An 18,086-nucleotide genomic window follows, 5' to 3' on the forward strand; every position below is an offset into this window, starting at 1 on the left:
TTGTTAAAACAAAGAATAATTAGATCTGTTTGGTGTGGAGTATAAGTATTGAAGAAATTATAAATTACACCATACAGATTCTCCCGCTATTCGCGGAGTATAGCAAATTAAGCTTAATTTTCATAATATATTATGGATTGGCCACTTGTATTTAATTAATACAAGTGTGGTAATGAGAAATAAAACACGCGTGTTAAATATCTGAGATTATAAGCTTTAAAACTATGTGATAAGGATCCAATTTACGAACAAGTGTGATGACAAAACATTTCTTCATAAACTTTTAGATAATATAGATAAAATAAAACACAGTATCGGGATACATCTTTTAATTAGTGAGATATAATTAATATGTTATTCACCAAAAGATACATTTGATTTAACCATAATATATAATGACAAATTGAAAGCCAAAGGAACCACATAATTATATAATTTAACCATTCACCAATTAAATTAATATTATATTCATGTTTTTTTTTAACTTATACTACGAGTAAATATGGATCTTCATGGGTTTACTACCATCGCTTAAGCAATGTTATTTTAATGTTGACGCTCTTATTTCCAGAATTATATTTAATCCTTATTTTTTAAGGGTTGTAATATAAAGCTGCGATGGCAGTAATCCCACAGAAAGCGAGTCCTAAGGCTCAAGTAAGGTTGAATACCAAAGTTGTCGACATTGCTCAACGAGTTGCAATGCTAAAGTGGCAATAGTACGTTTGTAGACCTTCATTAGGTGGAGAGACCAACTCAACGAGATGCAATGATGCTCTAGATAGATATAATTGGCAGAAGACCGTGAATTTTGATCACCTCGGTCAAGTAGTGGATGTTACAGTTGCTTTTTACTGCGACAAATGAATATAAACTTCGAACAGTGCGTGTTGCCAGTGATGAATTAATGATCTGAAACGTTGCTTACTATGGGCCTCATAAGAAGGCTCTGAACCACTCAGCGGGTTTGAGAGATTGAGAGAGCTATGAGAAATGCAGAGATCCGTAGAAGAACTAGAGTTACCGACATAGCTGAAGGAGTCGCGTAGCTGAAGTGGCAATGGGCGGGACATATAGCTCGGAGAACCAATGGACGTTGGGGTCCTGAGTAAACAAAGTGTCGGGGGCCCGAGATGGATAGACTACATCAAACGAGTCACCGGGAGCCGCTGGAAACAAGTGACCCAGGACAATGGATTTTGGAATTCCCTACAAAAGACCATCTGCGTCCTTCTGTGGACGTCAATCAGCTGAAGTGATGATGAATATAAATTGATTAATATGTGAATTCAGACAGGTTTAACGGGCGCCATATTGCGCCCGACTTCTTGTCACAGATACATGCGGCATATGTCCTCGTTTATTTCAAGCATCTGCTCCACGAACGACTGGTCGGCCATGATGTGGGCGATCTTGGTGATTATGGACAGCAGGCCGCGCCTCTTGAATCGCAGCTTTACACTGCACTGCTCAAGCTCGTCCAATACGGAACGTTGTACCTGGTAAAAAAAATACGTTAATAATTAATATTTTAACTAGCTGTTGCCCGCGACTTCGTCTGCGTTTTTGTTTTTTGATGTGGCATTCAATTTAGTTGTAGTTCTAAAAAAATTTAAAGTTTTTAGTATCGCTAAGCCTTAAATGAGGGGTTTGCTGCTGTACGCTGTGGAGTTCTGCCCTCTATCTCCAACCACAGTTTAGGCAAAATTAAACACATATTTTAACCTCTATAGTACAAAAAAAATTGTTTAAATCGGATATAATTTGTCGGAGTTATGGTGTAAAATCGTCAAGTACCCAAAGAAACCGAGCTTAATGTCGAGATAAAAAGACACTTCCAAGAATATGTGTACAAGGTTTCATGAGGATCGGTTAAGTAGTTTTTGCGTGAAAGCGTAACAAACAAACTTACATTGCCATTTATAATATTAGTAGGGATATTTATTATATTTATTAATAAAGACAAATTATTTAGAAACCCATTATCGCTTACAGAACCATGGTCTGGCTATTTTTTTATACGCATTTCCCTGAATAGTTACGTAACAAAATAAAAAAGAGAGTAGCCAAATTTTGCAATTTTGAACCAAAAAAAAATGTTTTGGTTAATCAATAGTAGCTATCACACTTCTGGCTGGTTGATTCAGGGTTCCACATGTGTCATGATTACCTAGGTGTTGTTCCCACGAATGCCCTCCACTTTGACATTAGTGTCACGACACAGCGCGTGCTAACTAAAATGCATTCGATCCCACGACGCCGCGCCCCGCCTTCACAGTAGTTTCACTACCAACCACTTCTACGATTTGTGAGAACCGGGACTGAAACTTCGTTCGCATTTATTACGGTTCTTTTACAAATCCCGTGGGAACCGATTGTTTTCCCAGGATAAAATATTCATACGATCATGACGACACCTTGCAAACGTATTGGCGTTTGGCGAGTGCGCAATGTGTGATTTAAACGTTACGAACGCCGTGACGTACGTACTTACACATTTTAGTAAACAAAGTGTTACGAATGTTGTTTATGTTTCTTTACTGTTTAGCACTCTTAGTACAAGAATTGCACGCTCGCTATCAAGGAATCGTTTTAGAGTATCGTATTACTTTAACATCAGAGTAAAATGAATCTTATTTTGTTGCATTTTCAATCGCAAATTTGCCTGAAGATCTTCAACTAGGGTTTTTGCACTACGTTTGTGTAATTCAAATCGCAAGTACGCGACTTCCAACCGAGTACAATAATATGCGAAAACAAATCCTCAAAACTGGTACTGAGGATTTGTTTTTGGCATATCATTAGTGCGTTTATATTGGTACGTAATAGTTTTACTAGAGCTATAGGAAATAGGTTAGGTGAGTTGATAGAGTAAACACGACCCAAACGTGAAAACAATGCTAACACCTTTATCGCGCTCCGTTGACGCAATTCAAGGCTTTTCCGATAAACTTTATATTTAGGCAACGTGTCAGACCTACAGGTGGGTAAAGTATAACCAAGCAAAGGTACATAACAATGAGGTATATATAACTAACTATATATATTTATATATATATAACATATATATCGTTATATATATATATATATATATATATAGTTAGTTTTACGGCGTCGTTCTTGCATCTGTTACATTTCCATTACGCCGCTTGTCCACGTAGTGCTGAACTCTTACAGATAATATAACGAGGTAGGAGTTGGTGGAAGTCAATGATATTGAACCTTGAACATGAATTTATTTATTTATTTATTTATTTAAGAGCACTAACAACATGCATATTACACGTTTTTTAAACATAGGACACACACGAACACATGGACTGATATGCACGTCAATGACAAGTGCACATAGCATTGACAAAGCGTCATATAAACTTAGTTTGCAAAAAATAAAAAAAATTTAACACAAAATTTAACTCACCGATAAATGTTCGGTGAGTTTTTTTCTAAAAGCTGTGGGTGAGTCATGGAAGATATCGATGCTAGGTATCTTTTTAGATAAATCGTTGTATTTCGCACAAATACGTATAATAGGCGCTTGTTTTCCGAGATGGGATTTAGTAAATGGTATATGAAAAAAATTTGTGGATTTGCAACTTCTGGTGTACCGGCGCGGGACAGTCAGAGATATATGATTGAGAAGGTTGTTACATTTAATTTTGTTTTGTAATATTTTATGTAAAAAACACAGATCAAGAATATCCCGCCTGTTACGAAGAGATGTCATTTTAAATACTGCCAATGAATGATGAAGCTTTAGTTGATTTAATCCTGTCATTATCATCATATATATCCGTTACCCATAAAAGGATACAGTCATGTATAGGAGTTAAAGTAAGTAAGAAGAAGAAGAAATACTTTATTGCACACAAACATCAAAATATACATAAAATATAGAATAAGCAAAAGAACAAGAATTGTAGGCATGCAAAGGCGGCCTTATTATATATATATATATAAATACACACATATATATATATATACATATATATGTATATAATTATATAATGAAAAAAGAGAAATACACATAATACACATTAATTAATATAAACATAAAAATAAAAATTAAAATAAACTTCGGAGGAGATTACCGTAAACTATTTGCATTTTGTAAAATAATCCCTATTCACGAGAAAACTGAATTAGCATTGTTAAATGAGGAATATTTTACAGAAAACTTACAAAAAGTCCAAAAGTCTTATTCAATACGAAGATGTGACAAACTAAAACTTACTAAATATAATAATCTATATGGTAAAAGACGATTGCTATACGTTATACCTTACTTAATTAACCAGCTTCCTAAAGAGCTTAGGGAAGTTATAACGAAGAAAAATATTAAGTACAAACTTAAACAACATTATATAGAACTTATAACAAACAAATATATTTAATGACAAAATAATATATTTAATGACAAAATATGAGAAAAAATTAAAAACATCCTGTACATGTAGGAATATGAACGCACTTCGTTCCTACCTATACTGAGTTATATAAATTATGGAACGTAAACAAAAGGTTTTTACATTTATCATTGTCTACCTACCCACATTCTAAATGGTAATGTGAATAAGTAACGATTTTGTAGCATTAATTGTGAATGTTAATATATTAATCTATTAGACTAACAAAGCAAAAATTTGTCAACGGCTAGGTGTACGGAAAAATTCTTTTGAGTTTATGCTTACACCTTTAAATTAAGACCTGTGATGTATATTATGTGTAATGAGTTAATAAAAATAATAATAATAAAAAATTACGATATTTGTTCAAATTACTTCACTCGAAGACAGATAGTAGTCTTTAAGACGACACTTAAATATGGGAAGGGATTGACTTTTACGGATGTCAGCAGGCAAATTATTCCAAAGTAGGAAAAAGTGGAAGAGTTACCGAAGAATTTGGTAGAAGTTGGTGGTTGGAAGTAAGTATAACTTCAAAGCGGAGAGCGGCATGTGTGAATAAAACACACCATTAACAATTTTGATGAAACCATTAAGGGACTTATAACTAGAACTAACCATAAAAGGTTCTCTGAAGTCGCTGAAGTTGTACTTGGTTCTCCGCTTCTCCGTGCCGTCGTCGGTGAAGATGGTGAAGGTAGCAGACTCCGTGTCGCTGCCCACCGGGAAATACATACCGGCTACCAGGCGCCCATCAGTGTCCCGGGCTAGCAAACTTCTGTGAGAAGAAGAAATCCTAATTTAAAAGTTTTAGCATAAGAAAGGATTAAAGTCCAAGCAAAATAGCAAATTCCAATTTTCGCGGCGCTCCTAATTTGCGACTCCTCGCCCTTTTTGGCGCGCAGGACATAACATCTGGCTTTGCCTATGAGACAGTCCTATACTTGAGAGACGATGTAAGATTCTTTCGTAAACTTACTTGAAGTTATACACCAGATTCCGTTTTTCTGTGATCTGAACGCAGTCCAAGAAAGGCTGCGCCACGTACACCAGAGAGGTCTGGACCTTGACGTCAGTGCCACGGGTCACTCGCTCTCTCCACTCCACATAGTTGCTGTTCTTCGGGTTGTAACTGTACTCGAAGTCTTTACGGCACTTTGGTTCTTCTGATTGTTTGAACCAGCCTATTGAAAGAAGAATGGCATGAAAAATATCTGATGGAAACTTAACTCAGAAGATGTACTTATTCATCGCAAGTGTTATAATACACTGGAAATAACCATTTCTGTTTTTTTCTCAACTTCCTTGAATTCTTTGCGGCAACGAGAGTGACATTTCGGAAGGTTCTGATTCTCCTAACGAACGTAGTTATGGACAACTCCTTTGTAAGAAGCTTTATGGGTCCTTTCAGAAGGAACTCTTCCGTCCCCATACTTGCTGCAATGCAAGATACGTCAAGCAGTTACGTCAAAGTTGAAATGTTAAAAATGATTTTTACTATCAAGATGGAAGAACTATCGAGGGTCTTTAGGTTTCAGCATCAACAGCAACAAGCGTCCACTGCTGAACTTTTCAAAGAGCGCACCACTACACACGGTCCTCCGTTTTTCTCATCCAGCCGCTTCCAGACACTCATCTGTCCAGCGGACGGACTGGAGGTCGTCCCACACTGCGAATCCGTGATCTCCTCTCTCTAAAGGCATATGATCTCTCATATGACAGACATGACCTGCCCTCTGCCACTTTGCTGTGTGTATTTGGTTTACCTGCGGATTTACTCGTTGCGAATTTTGTCCCGAAGAGAGACTCCCAACATAGCTCGCCCACAGCGCGTTGCTCGACTTTTAATTTGTGGATCACTGATCAGGTCTCAGCTCCATATGTCTTAAGATTTAGGGTCTCCCTAATATTTTCAATCTTCAGCAATAAAGAATAAAAAAATCTATTCATTCCAAAGTACTAGGGTAGCATGATCTGTGAGGTTATTACCTGTATGCGGATGAATTTGATCATGCATCACAATGATCAAGCTCGGGAGATGGTATCCGGGGTCGGCGAGCATGGCGCCCGGGCGGCCATCGATGACCACCTGCACGCACACCAGTACGTGTTCCTTCTCCGCGTACGCCACAGAGTCCGGCCCCTTGCCCATCATCACGTAATCCCTTACATCTAAAAGAAACGGAGATTGATTTTAATAAATATGCCAGAAAAGGCGTGTCAAGCGAAGGGTTGATAGCCTAGCCAGCCAGCCTTGAAAATTTAATGTACGTCCATAAAAACATTTCTAAAAAAAACATTTCTAAATTTAAGAAAAAATGTGACTGCAATAATTTAAACATTAGAAGTAAGAATAAACTTACAGTGCAATATACTAGGTTACATAAAATTCATAATTCGTTTAAAGGAAATTGCATACAATTCTACAATAAACTACCAATTGACATCTTGGAGATGTCTCTTAAAAAGTTCAAAGTTTGTATTAAACGTAAGCTTATAGAAAAGTCCTATTATAGTATAAAGGACTACGTAAACGATAAAAAAGCTTGGGTGTAAATTATTGCTCTAACCAGGTTGCTCTTCTAATAATTTAAAATTACATTGTGAGATGGCGATAACAAAAAAAAAAAAAAAACACCCGGCTAAGTTTGTTGTGGGCTTCTTCTTAGACCGGGACGCGTTTGGAACCCTCGTAGCTTTAGTTTTAAGTTTACGAATGTGGTTATCGCCATCATCTCACTACCGTGTAATTCTTATGTACGCATCAAAAGTGCCACCTGTGGGCCTACTTGAATAAAGATATTTTTGACTTTGACTTTGACTTTGACCTAGTGATATATGGCTTCGCCTCCCTTTCCCTTACCTCTTGGAGTTATGTGCCTTCCTAATTTAAGCAATTAAAATATCACTTCAGCTACCTAGCTCGGTGAAGAAACCTGCATGCCTCCATAATGTTTTCAATAATGTCTAGCCTTTGTGAAGTCTATCAATCCACAATGGGCTAGCTCAGTGGGCGATGTCCTAAACTCTTCTCTTTCTGAGAGGAAACCCGTACCCTGTAGTGGGCCTCTAATAGGTCGGTAATGAGATAATAATGAAAAGGTACTCGTATGCCAAGCAGTCGATTTTTCTTCATACGACGCATACATGGGTTTCGTAGTAAAACAAACTGCCGACTAAGGCCATAGCGGCGTTCAATTGCAAAGTTCACAAAAATGTCGCAAAGACGCACGTTGGCTGAGGTTTGATGTGTCATGTGGTTCGCTTAAGGTTGACATAGGTAAAAGATCACCAAATAATAAATAGCGGTTTAATTCCTACAAAAACCAGTTATTGAACGGTTTCGTTTGTGTCAGCCTTTACCGGGTTAATTGACCGCTCGTGTTCTATCTCGCACTTAAAAGCGCAGTGTGGATTCCCTATGTGGTAGATTAATCTGTGCCCAGACGGTGGATACTACATTGATGATGATTTTTTAATACAACACAAAAAGAAAATTTAATTAATGTTACAATAAAAGTAATTTGTGTATTTTAATTGTTATTTATACTTATGTGTGTTTTAACATATGTGTATTAATTTATTTAATTTATTTTGCTTAACTATCCTACTAATATTATAAATGCGAAAGTTTGTAGGGATGGATAGATGTTTGTTACTCTTTCAAGCCAAATACAACTGAACCAATTTGTCTGAATTTTGGAATGGAGATAGGTAACTCAATTGTACGGAAAATGTACGGTTACCGCAGGATTCATAAAAAACCAATAAACCGCGTACGAAGCCGCGGGCAACAGCTGGTGTGTTATAAAAGTAGCGTGGACAGACTAAGATAGAGACGAAATAAATAAAACCTCACCTAAGACTGCTTCCTCGCAAGATACGATAGAGGTAGCCAACGCAAACCCTGGGAACTGGTTATCCAAAGCCTGCCACCTGGTTTTCAGCTCCATGGCGAGACCCACGCATGTTTTCTTCCTTCTCATGATAGGCGGGAAGTACTTCTCGTACATATCGAACAAGGGCTGGTTAGTCTTTTGGAAAGCATCGTACAACGTGATGAAGTTGCTCACGGAGTCGTAGTTATTGTATACGAGGAGGAACCTTGAAAGAAAATGTTTAAAGTTAGTACATATATCTTAATAAGATATTCGCACGTTCAGTTACACTATCATCATTATTATATAGGCTATTGATAGCCTATCACAGTCTACTGAAGGACTAAAGGTCTCTTCCTGAGGTCTGGTAGACGGGTTGGTGATCTCAGTAGCTCAGGGGACGCTGCTGCCCGTTCTTTGCTATATTGCCTTAGTCGCCTCGTACGAGGAGGGTTGGTGACAACTGTATTCTGATATGCCGTAACCACACGACACACTGAGAGTAAATGAAAACGGACAAAGCTTCTCGATGAAGTTTCAAAAGAGAATTTGGAATTTTAAAGTAAGTAATTGGCGTGAACTTCAAACATGCACGAAAGCATTGCCTATACTACAAATTGTGATGAAATCCTTTGAACCCTTTATTATTATTATTTTTACCCCATCTTTCTGATTTTTGGCTACTCTGTGCATGCCAAAGGCCACGAGTTTTAAGTATTGGTGTTCAAACCTTAATATCGCCTCGGACTGGGCGACGAGGTCCTCATAGGTCTCCTTCGTTAGGTGGATCGGTTGCAGCGGCCGCGCCCACCGGGGGGGCGGAAGTGTCGGCGTCAGGTGGTGCACGCCCGAGTCGATGTCGCACTCATCGAGTCAACTGGGCCACTCGTCGCCCCAACGGCCCACTGGGGGCGACTCAGGGTCGGCCTGCTCCTCGTCGGGGCCGAGGTCGCTCGAGGCCCTCGGACACTCGAGATCCACCGCCGCCTCGTCAGAGAAGATGACGTCATCGTCGCGGAGTTCCTTAGACACTCCCGCGAGCGCCTCACGCTTCTCTAACACCAATAATGATAGTTTTTCACGCTCTGCAAACAAGGAGAAATTGTGCTGAGTTCAATAAGTTCCTTGGGAAGACTTGACACTGCCTTAATTAAATAAACACCTCATCATTTTAGTTATAACTCCCTAGCATCAGTCCCTGATCCTGGGTGGCTTCCTACGCTTCTGGAGTGAGCTCAGCTAGCCAGAGTGACCCAGTATGGGGCCGTATCAGCGGTCCTACGTACAACGGAAGGTTCCTGCCGAGACAGGCTCAGGAACATAAGAAGAAGTTGATCTTTAGAGTAAGTCGTTCTGCAACAGCGTAAACAAAGCAAAGCTATTCAGTTCTATTGGTAATTTTGCTATTTTATTCTCAACTTTGCTGAAACTTCTATACTGAACCCTAACTCTAACCAGTGGCGTGCATAGAGGGTATGCACAGGGTATACTGATGCTATAATATGAAGAAAATCTCCAGTACGAGTTATAAAAAACTTAAGGATAGGCATTGTAAGAGCCAAAAAAACTCTATCCTTATGTATTTTAAAATCGTACTGGAAATTTTCTTCATTTTATATCATCTGCATACCCTGTGCATACCCTCTATGCACGCCACTGACTCTAACCCTTCTTTTGACTAATTTGGTATAAATTAGTGCGGCTATAGGTTCAGTTTCGGTAAAGATTGTGTTGTGAGATTATGATGGTATTAATTTCCATAGATTAGCTCACCTAACCTCTGGTAGAAGAGCTGAAGGCAGCCTAACAAAAGATGTGATGTAACACCGTTTATCGAAGGTCGATTGGATTAAATAATATATAAATATACTACGACAATACACACAAATTTGCTATATTGCCCTAAAGTAAGCGTAGCTTGTGCTAGTGGGTACTAAGATACTAGACTGGGTACGATGATGAATATTTTTCTGAATAATATACATAAACCATAAATCATATGCTGAAACTGAAATTCTTCTGGAAGTCTTAGGATCGAATTAATATGTAAAACTCTAACTCACATACACACACACACACACACACACACACACACACACACCCACGCACATACAAACACACACAAATATAAATACATACATACAAACACACACATACACCTGCAAAACAAATTTATATATGTATATATAACTTAATATAATAACTATCTTGTATAAGCAAACATATACGCGAGCACAATTACCTATGCGACGCAAACTCACATACGCACAATCATACACTCAATCATCGAAACAACAATTTAAGGAGAGCACTGTCGCCTGTAATACAGGTTTTTACCTAAATCAGGGACAGTAGATTTTAAATGGCACCATTACATACATTTATTACATACACACCAATATAATTTGTGAGGCACGCATTTGTTTTGTATAAATATTATAATAACTACTTTACATTTTAAAAACTGTATGTACCTACATTCTTGTGAATAAATTATTATTATTATTATTAAATATTTATACTATGATAGAGATAAACACTGAACAACATTCATGTCCATCAAACAAACATTTTCCAGTTGTGGGAATAGATCCCACGACCTTGGACTCAGAAAGCAGGGTCGCTGCCCACTGCGCCAATAAGTCGTCTGACTGTACCCAAAAACGCGTGTCTCAAAAGATAGAATAAAATAACACATCTTTGGATAGGGTTAGTTAGCCCCTTTTTGTCAACTTTATATAGTTTTCAACAGATTTAAAAAAGGAGGAGGTTTTCAATTCGACTGTATTTTTTTATAACACCTTAAAATTTGTCAAAAACAACTGAAAAGCAAAAACTCATAGTAGAAAATGACTAGATACTTTCCTTGCTACTTTATCTTTTATAAGAACCGTATACAAAGTATATAATTAGATATATACTCACTTACATACTTAGTAATTTTACATTTTATAGATAACGACATAAAAAATGCAATGCCACGTAGAAACCGATTAGGGGTAACGTTTAAAACAACTGCCATACCCCAACGAGGTTAACCCGCTACCACCTTGAGGATCATTATCACTTACAACGGTGAGATTGCAGTGAAAAGCTAAGGTCAATTAGCTATTCGCCGTTCGGGTAGGGGACCCTCATAAATCCTCATTAAAATTAATTAATTTATTTATTTTATTTTATTTATTTATTTGGTATCTATGACCCATCACTACGCACTACACTATGACATAAATAGAACAATTAAATCTAAACTAAATAAAAAAAAACTTACATTAAATATTAATATGCAATATAAAAAAAACTTACAAATTAAAATTTTAAAATTCCAGGCAGCACTTCATAGAGTTTAATATACAACTTGTAAATTGGAGAGTCGTGTCGATTTATAAGTGCTTTCAGAATGCCGTTACTGCTTACCCACGTTCTTTGCATCAAGGATGCTATTCGTTTTCTTCTGATTGTAAAAAAGTCATCAGTATGAGCCATCGCGAACATTTCTGATGCACTACAATAACGGGGTAAGCCCAACAGCATTCTGAAACCATCATTATACTGAACTCGTAGGGTGTTTAGCGATGCCCGTGTATTGTTGTTAATTAAGTACCCAAGTCAATCTGTAGCTGCCGTATTGCTCAGTTACTCACGTAACATGTAGGCATGTGAAGGCCTTTTGACAATCGCTTCGTGCTGGTGCAAAAACTGGTAGTCATTTCACGTACATAATTAAGCATGCTTTGTTTATTTAGCATGCCTAGAAGGGGCCTGGCCTGGTTTTTGTATCAAGGTCATTGTGGTAACAAATCGGCAAGGTTTCCTTAAAGCTGCCCGCACACAGTTAATATAATCGACAATAAAAATAATGAATATAATAGACATGATGACAGTAACAAAGAATCGCTAAAATGTATAAACTAATTATACATGATTTAATTATTATGAAAAACGTATTTTTATTTATATTCGAAGTGATATTGTTATTTATTCTCAATAAATAAAACTGCAAAATCCAGCGATCCGCCATGACAGGTGTAACGCCAATATGGTATCACGGTTTACTGGCAACCCAGGTGACGTACAGCGAAGGTCATTGACAGACATGACCTACATTGTCTCGTTCTTCGGAACGTGTTGCCAAAACCCGCCCGCCTGCACAAATGGTCGCGAAATATTCGTGCAAATTGTTCCGCATAAAAAAGTAAAGCATGAAGGTTATTTTTATCATAAATAAATAACAAGCTTTGTCACGAAACGTCCGTCCACATTCACGCAATCTGTCGCTGCGATCGGACAGGACTTACGCGAGTGGACTTGCATGTAGAAATCTCCTTTGATTTATGTTTAGGGACATAGGTACGCCATGCCAATCCGTTGTCACTTTCGGATTTGCCTTGCCATTTAGTTACAACTTAGGCCATTTAGATTTTTATACACTACCTTATTTTCTTTTAAATAAATGTAATTTTCTGTTTCTTTGTAAATTACGAAAAAAAATTAAGAAGTATTTCATAGTTTTTTTCTCATTTAGTACATACATTTCAGATTAAGTAAAAATCAAATTCTACAATATATATAACCTACTAGGTATGTGATTTTAAACAAAGAAAAAACCCACAATTAGTTGCGTACGCGCAACCTTAAGGTCTAAATCACGAGATAACGTGGCACGTGATTGGTCCATCGGCGATGACGTCACAACTTACTGGAGTAAACGATCCGAATGATCTCATTACAGGACTTTGTACTTACCGCAGTCAACTCTTTGTTTACACATCAAGTGATTCATTTTCACGGGAATTTTCTTTATTGAATGAATATTATGATTTAGATAGTTATGCTCAAGAAGAAGTCCGAAACTATGTAATAATTTCAATTAATTAAATTGATTTTATCATCCTAGTATCGTTATTTCTACCAAAGGGCGTCCGCCCTCACCGAAATCACTATAAAAGACGTAGGTACTTAAAAGGTAGGTCTTCTCTAAGGATTCCAACCTCATTTTTCTTCCTTGACCTTTGATCAAATACAACAATAGTCCTATTAGCAAATAAATATTTTTTAGTAGTAGTAGAACTCGTCCGGGGTATAGAATTATCGCCACGCTTATTTCTACCGCTAAGCAGCATTGTTGCAATGCTGTGTTGCGGTTGCCGGTGTGATTACAGACACATGTAGCTTTACACCTACGCCTCAAATTGATGGACACATGACGGCATGTAGCAGGACGTGCTCCTTGCCCACCTGCCCCGTGACGTGTTCCTGTGTTTATAGGCTTTTGATTGATAAAAATAATATAAAAATAAATAATAATAAAAATAATAATAATAATATAAAAATAATCTTGCTTTCCATTTCCATCAGGTGGGCCATCTGCTCGGTCCTACAACGTGTAACCGAATTACGAAACACTGTTGAAGGGTGCATAAGTATATTTCAAAATCACCCTGTAAATATGTAAAATTGAAAGAAGCATATGTTGTTCCATACAAACTAATGAAAAAATTCTAAGTGTTTACCTACCATAGCCTTGAAGATAAAAGACCGACACGCGCATAGTACCTACGCAGTACGCTACGCAACGCGTACCTAATAAAGTGACAGGAGTCACTTGATTTTAATTTTGCACATTTGTGATGTGAATCTGATTTGTTTCAGTAGAAGCGATAGCGTTTCGGTTTATAAGTCATAAAAAACACTAAATCGTGTACCTCTAAAGCATCTGAAGTAATATTTCGGTTTTCATTTACACGTTGTATAAAAAAACCGAATTTGTTATAAGTATTGTTTGAAGATATTTGAGGACGATATTTGACGTCACAAAATGTTTGGTAGATACTATATATAAATCAAATCATTAATGTTTCTATTCTCTGGTAGATAAGGCCGGGAGCTTTAAGTTGTGTAGGCGTTTGAATGTGACCTTTACTAGGCAACCTACGCGTATGTACGTAATTGCCTACCTACGTAACTGAAATTCGATTCAAATCAGTTCAAGCGAAATCAAATTTACGTAAGTCTACCCAATTCACTCTAACTATACCTACCTACGTGAAGCGCTGATAGCCTGGTGGTTAGAACTTCGGCTTAATTTTCGGGGGGCCGTATTCAAATCCCAGCACGCATCAAACGCACATTCCTACTAATATTATAAATGTGAATGTAAGTTCGTTTGTTACGCTTTCACGCAAAAACTACTGAACCGATCCTTATGAAACTTTGTACACATATTCTTGGAAGTATAAGAAGTAATATAGGATACTTTTTATCCCGAAATTAATCTCGGTTCCTTCGGGAGAGGGGATGAAAGTGTTTGACGATTTTACAACATAACTCCGACTAATTATAACCGATTTAAATAATTATTTTTGTACTATAGAGGTTATAATATGTGTTTAATTTTCCCCAAACTTTGTGTAGATCTGAATGTTGGATATGGAGGACAGAACTCCTCATTTAAGGCTTAGCGATACTGAATACTTTAATTTTTTTAGAACTATAACTAAATTGAACGCCACATCAACAATCAAAATCAAACGCAGACGAAGTCGCGGGCAACAGCTAGTAACTTATAATAGTAAGTTCTAAGTTATGTGCGTTTTTAAGCAATTAAATATTACTGTCTTTAACGGTATAGGAAAACATTGTGAGGAAACCTGCATGCCTTAGATAACTCCATTATGTTCTCAAAGGCGTGTAAAGTCCATCAATCCGCACTTGTACAGCGTAGTGGACTCGTTGTCGAACTCGGCCTTGCGGAAGTAAAGACGGAGTCCTGACCACTAGCCTATCATACTGTTATGTTATTTATGAATAATATACATAAGTACTTATAATAAGCAGCCAGACACAAAAAAATCATGTTCATAACACGAACATTTTCTCACTGTGGGAATCGAACCCACAGCCTTCAAGGCTTCAACTCAGAAAAAAGGAATTGCTAGCGACGCCAATTTGGTTGTCATTGTGAAAATTTAAATTAAGTTGGGGCATTAATGAATGGTAATGAAGTACGGCTCTGAACAGGGTTTTCACTACTAATGCTTTTGATTATTGTGATCTTGTTATGAACAACGTATGTGTAATGTAATGTCGAGTGCAAATAAATTGAAATTGAAATTATGGTCTCTTTAGGCTCAGAGTCACTCACTGGCAATTTTATCTTATTTTTAACCCATAAACTAGTATGTATACTTTTGAGATATACAAAATGTAAACAAACAAACAATGTTCTAAAGTCATGCTTAACCTTTTCTTAGTCGAGTGTTTGTATTTTGTAGGTATATTATTTAAATTCTAAGCTAAACTAATTCTTTCATACAATGTATCTCGTAGACCTGCTACGAACATTTAGTAAGACATTTTAAAATAAAAGCAGCTATTGTTTCTAATTCATGTACTAGCAGTTCCCAGCGACTTCTGTTAAGTGAATTTGTTCGATTCAAAGTTTCATTCGACGGGTGATGCGACCCACCGCGTCGCATCACCCGCACGTAGCTCGATTCAAATGGGCAATAGCGTGCAAGCTCTAAAAATTCTAGCTAATCGCAGTGTAAGCTTAGCTTCGCGAAGAATGGGAAGGATTTTTTTTTTAGCTATGGAATGCGGATTTTTCCTCGTCAACTAGGAATCGTAGTAATGCTACATAACTTATAATCTTGATGAAAAATTGGCCGATGAAAGCCGAAAGGTTTTTAATCCTGTAATAAGAGAGTTCACACACAAGAACAAACTCCTTAGATTTTATTATTATTAGGTATACCTACATATCGATTCAACGTTTATTATTAATTCTGCTACTGAACCCGTAATATAATAATGAGTCTTATACTTCCTACATCGTTTTATATTTCCCAATATTAAAAACTAGTACTTGCAGCCAAGAACACACAATGCTTCAATTAATTTTATCTGATACTTTCTTCTCTTATCACACGCAATATTCAATACTTAAAGATAAAAAAAAACGTGACTGCATTAATTCAAGCATAAAAGTATTATGGTCGTAAATAAAATATATTGCGCAATATAAAAAACCATCACTATAAAATCTCCCGCGTAACAATGGCTAGGGGCTTTAATAAAAAAAACAATATGGCATCAGTATGTCGCAATTTTTTAATAAGAAAATTCAAGCGGGAATTTGGAAGTTAGTTTTTTTTTTTAATTACGTGGGTACTTGACTATTGCGCAATATTAAAAATACATTAACTATCAGTAGAGATCTGTAGTGTACGTATCAGGTTATCACATATTATGGTGCCATTTTGAAATGAGAAGTTCGTGTGTTTGGCAGTTATGTTTTTTTAATACGGTTGGTAAGTGACTAAGTTTTATCCTGCCTGGAAATAGGAAACTACACTGCAAGGCTAGCCAAGGGCAGGAGACAATTATATCCCCGGGGAAAGGATAAAAATGTATCTTCTCCCACAGCTTTATCAACTCTCAGAGCACTGGCGCACAAGTGGAAATAATATCAAAATAATATATACCTATGTAATATTAACCGGGGGTAAACTTCTCCTATCCCCTGTCCCCGTGCTTTGGCAGCTGGACACGTTCATTATATCCCCTGTCAGGGGATATAATCGGGGGATATAATGTTTGTCTCCTACCTGTGCTAGCCCTGCTGTAGCAGGCTGGTGGTACCTAACTGGCAATAATTTAAAAAAAAACAATATCGCGCGACATTATAGCGCCATTTTCAAATGTGAAAATTCTTATTTGACATGGTTTTTAATTTTTATATAAATTAGGTAAGATACTTACCTATGTATAGAGGGTAAACAAACGTTTAAAAACAAAATGAAAAGGGATCCACGTTGTTAAAAATTCAACTATATTTCTTCTAATTCCAATAACAACTAGCATTAGCATTAGCAAATATACTATTTTTTTCTTGTCTTATATATACTTCACATTAACTAAATAGATCATATTAATATTCCACGTTTTAATATGTATTACCTACCTATACTTAGTTAAATAGGAGTTCCAACAAATTCGATAACATATACAAGATGTCTAGATATCACACTCCGGACTATAAACTATCAAATAACTACGTAAATCCGTTGATCAGTGAAACAATGACAAACAAACAACTTAACTTAATAAACAACTCGCATATAGTAAGGACGTAGGTATAAACGCTTGTGAAGCCGAATGCACAGCTTGTATTCCAATTGCAGTTGATGCATGTTGCAAACATCTATAGATACGTTGTATAGAACTCGCGCACATTTTCTTTGTTACCATGACAATGGTTGGCCCATTCCTCACGAATACATATAATGTTTAATTGAAAGTTAAGTTATTAAAAGCGTAAGTTTAAAACATAACTTACCCATACAATGGCTACAAGCCAAATTAAAAATAATAAAAACGAATTCGCGACTCGCTAGCGCTCTGAATAAGGAGTTTTGTATAGCGCGATGGTACGCGTCTACAGACAAACTGATCGTTGGGAGTTGTTCAGCCGGCGTTATTATACCTCCGTGGGGAAATAGTGATTGGAGCGTTACCAGTAACGTTACCAGTAACGTTACCAGTAACGTTATTACGTTACGTTATAACAGTTACAGTTACATTCATAGCCGTATGTTGCTCAAGTTAGTTCCAACTAGCAGAAGTATCATGGGTACCTATTAATACTATTTCTTGTTACCAACAGCCCTAGCCTTAGTTTCCTAGCTTTGTTAAATCGCTTTGTTAGAGGCTCATGTTGTAATGCAGCGTCGGCTACTTCAAACACTCGGCACGTCCTGTTTATCCGCAGTTCACCTATAAAGGTAGCGCTAAACTGACG

The 18,086-nt window shown here is 37.0% G+C and overlaps 1 protein-coding gene across 1 annotated transcript; it reads right to left on the reverse strand.

The window, feature by feature from the left end:
- Positions 1-314: 314 nt before the first annotated feature.
- LOC120630900 lies at positions 315-17,735 on the reverse strand. The gene is made up of 7 exons (XM_039900238.1): positions 17,625-17,735; positions 9,015-9,369; positions 8,266-8,510; positions 6,396-6,578; positions 5,386-5,590; positions 5,025-5,184; positions 315-1,499 (listed from the first exon to the last, which is right to left on the reverse strand). The coding sequence occupies exons 3-7, from the start codon at positions 8,417-8,419 to the stop codon at positions 1,332-1,334; spliced, it is 870 nt and encodes a 289-aa protein (XP_039756172.1). The 5' UTR covers positions 8,420-8,510; positions 9,015-9,369; positions 17,625-17,735; the 3' UTR covers positions 315-1,331.
- Positions 17,736-18,086: the final 351 nt, after the last annotated feature.

The sequence above is a fragment of the Pararge aegeria genome, chromosome 17, assembly GCF_905163445.1.
Source record: "Pararge aegeria chromosome 17, ilParAegt1.1, whole genome shotgun sequence".
NCBI lineage: Eukaryota > Metazoa > Arthropoda > Insecta > Lepidoptera > Nymphalidae > Pararge > Pararge aegeria.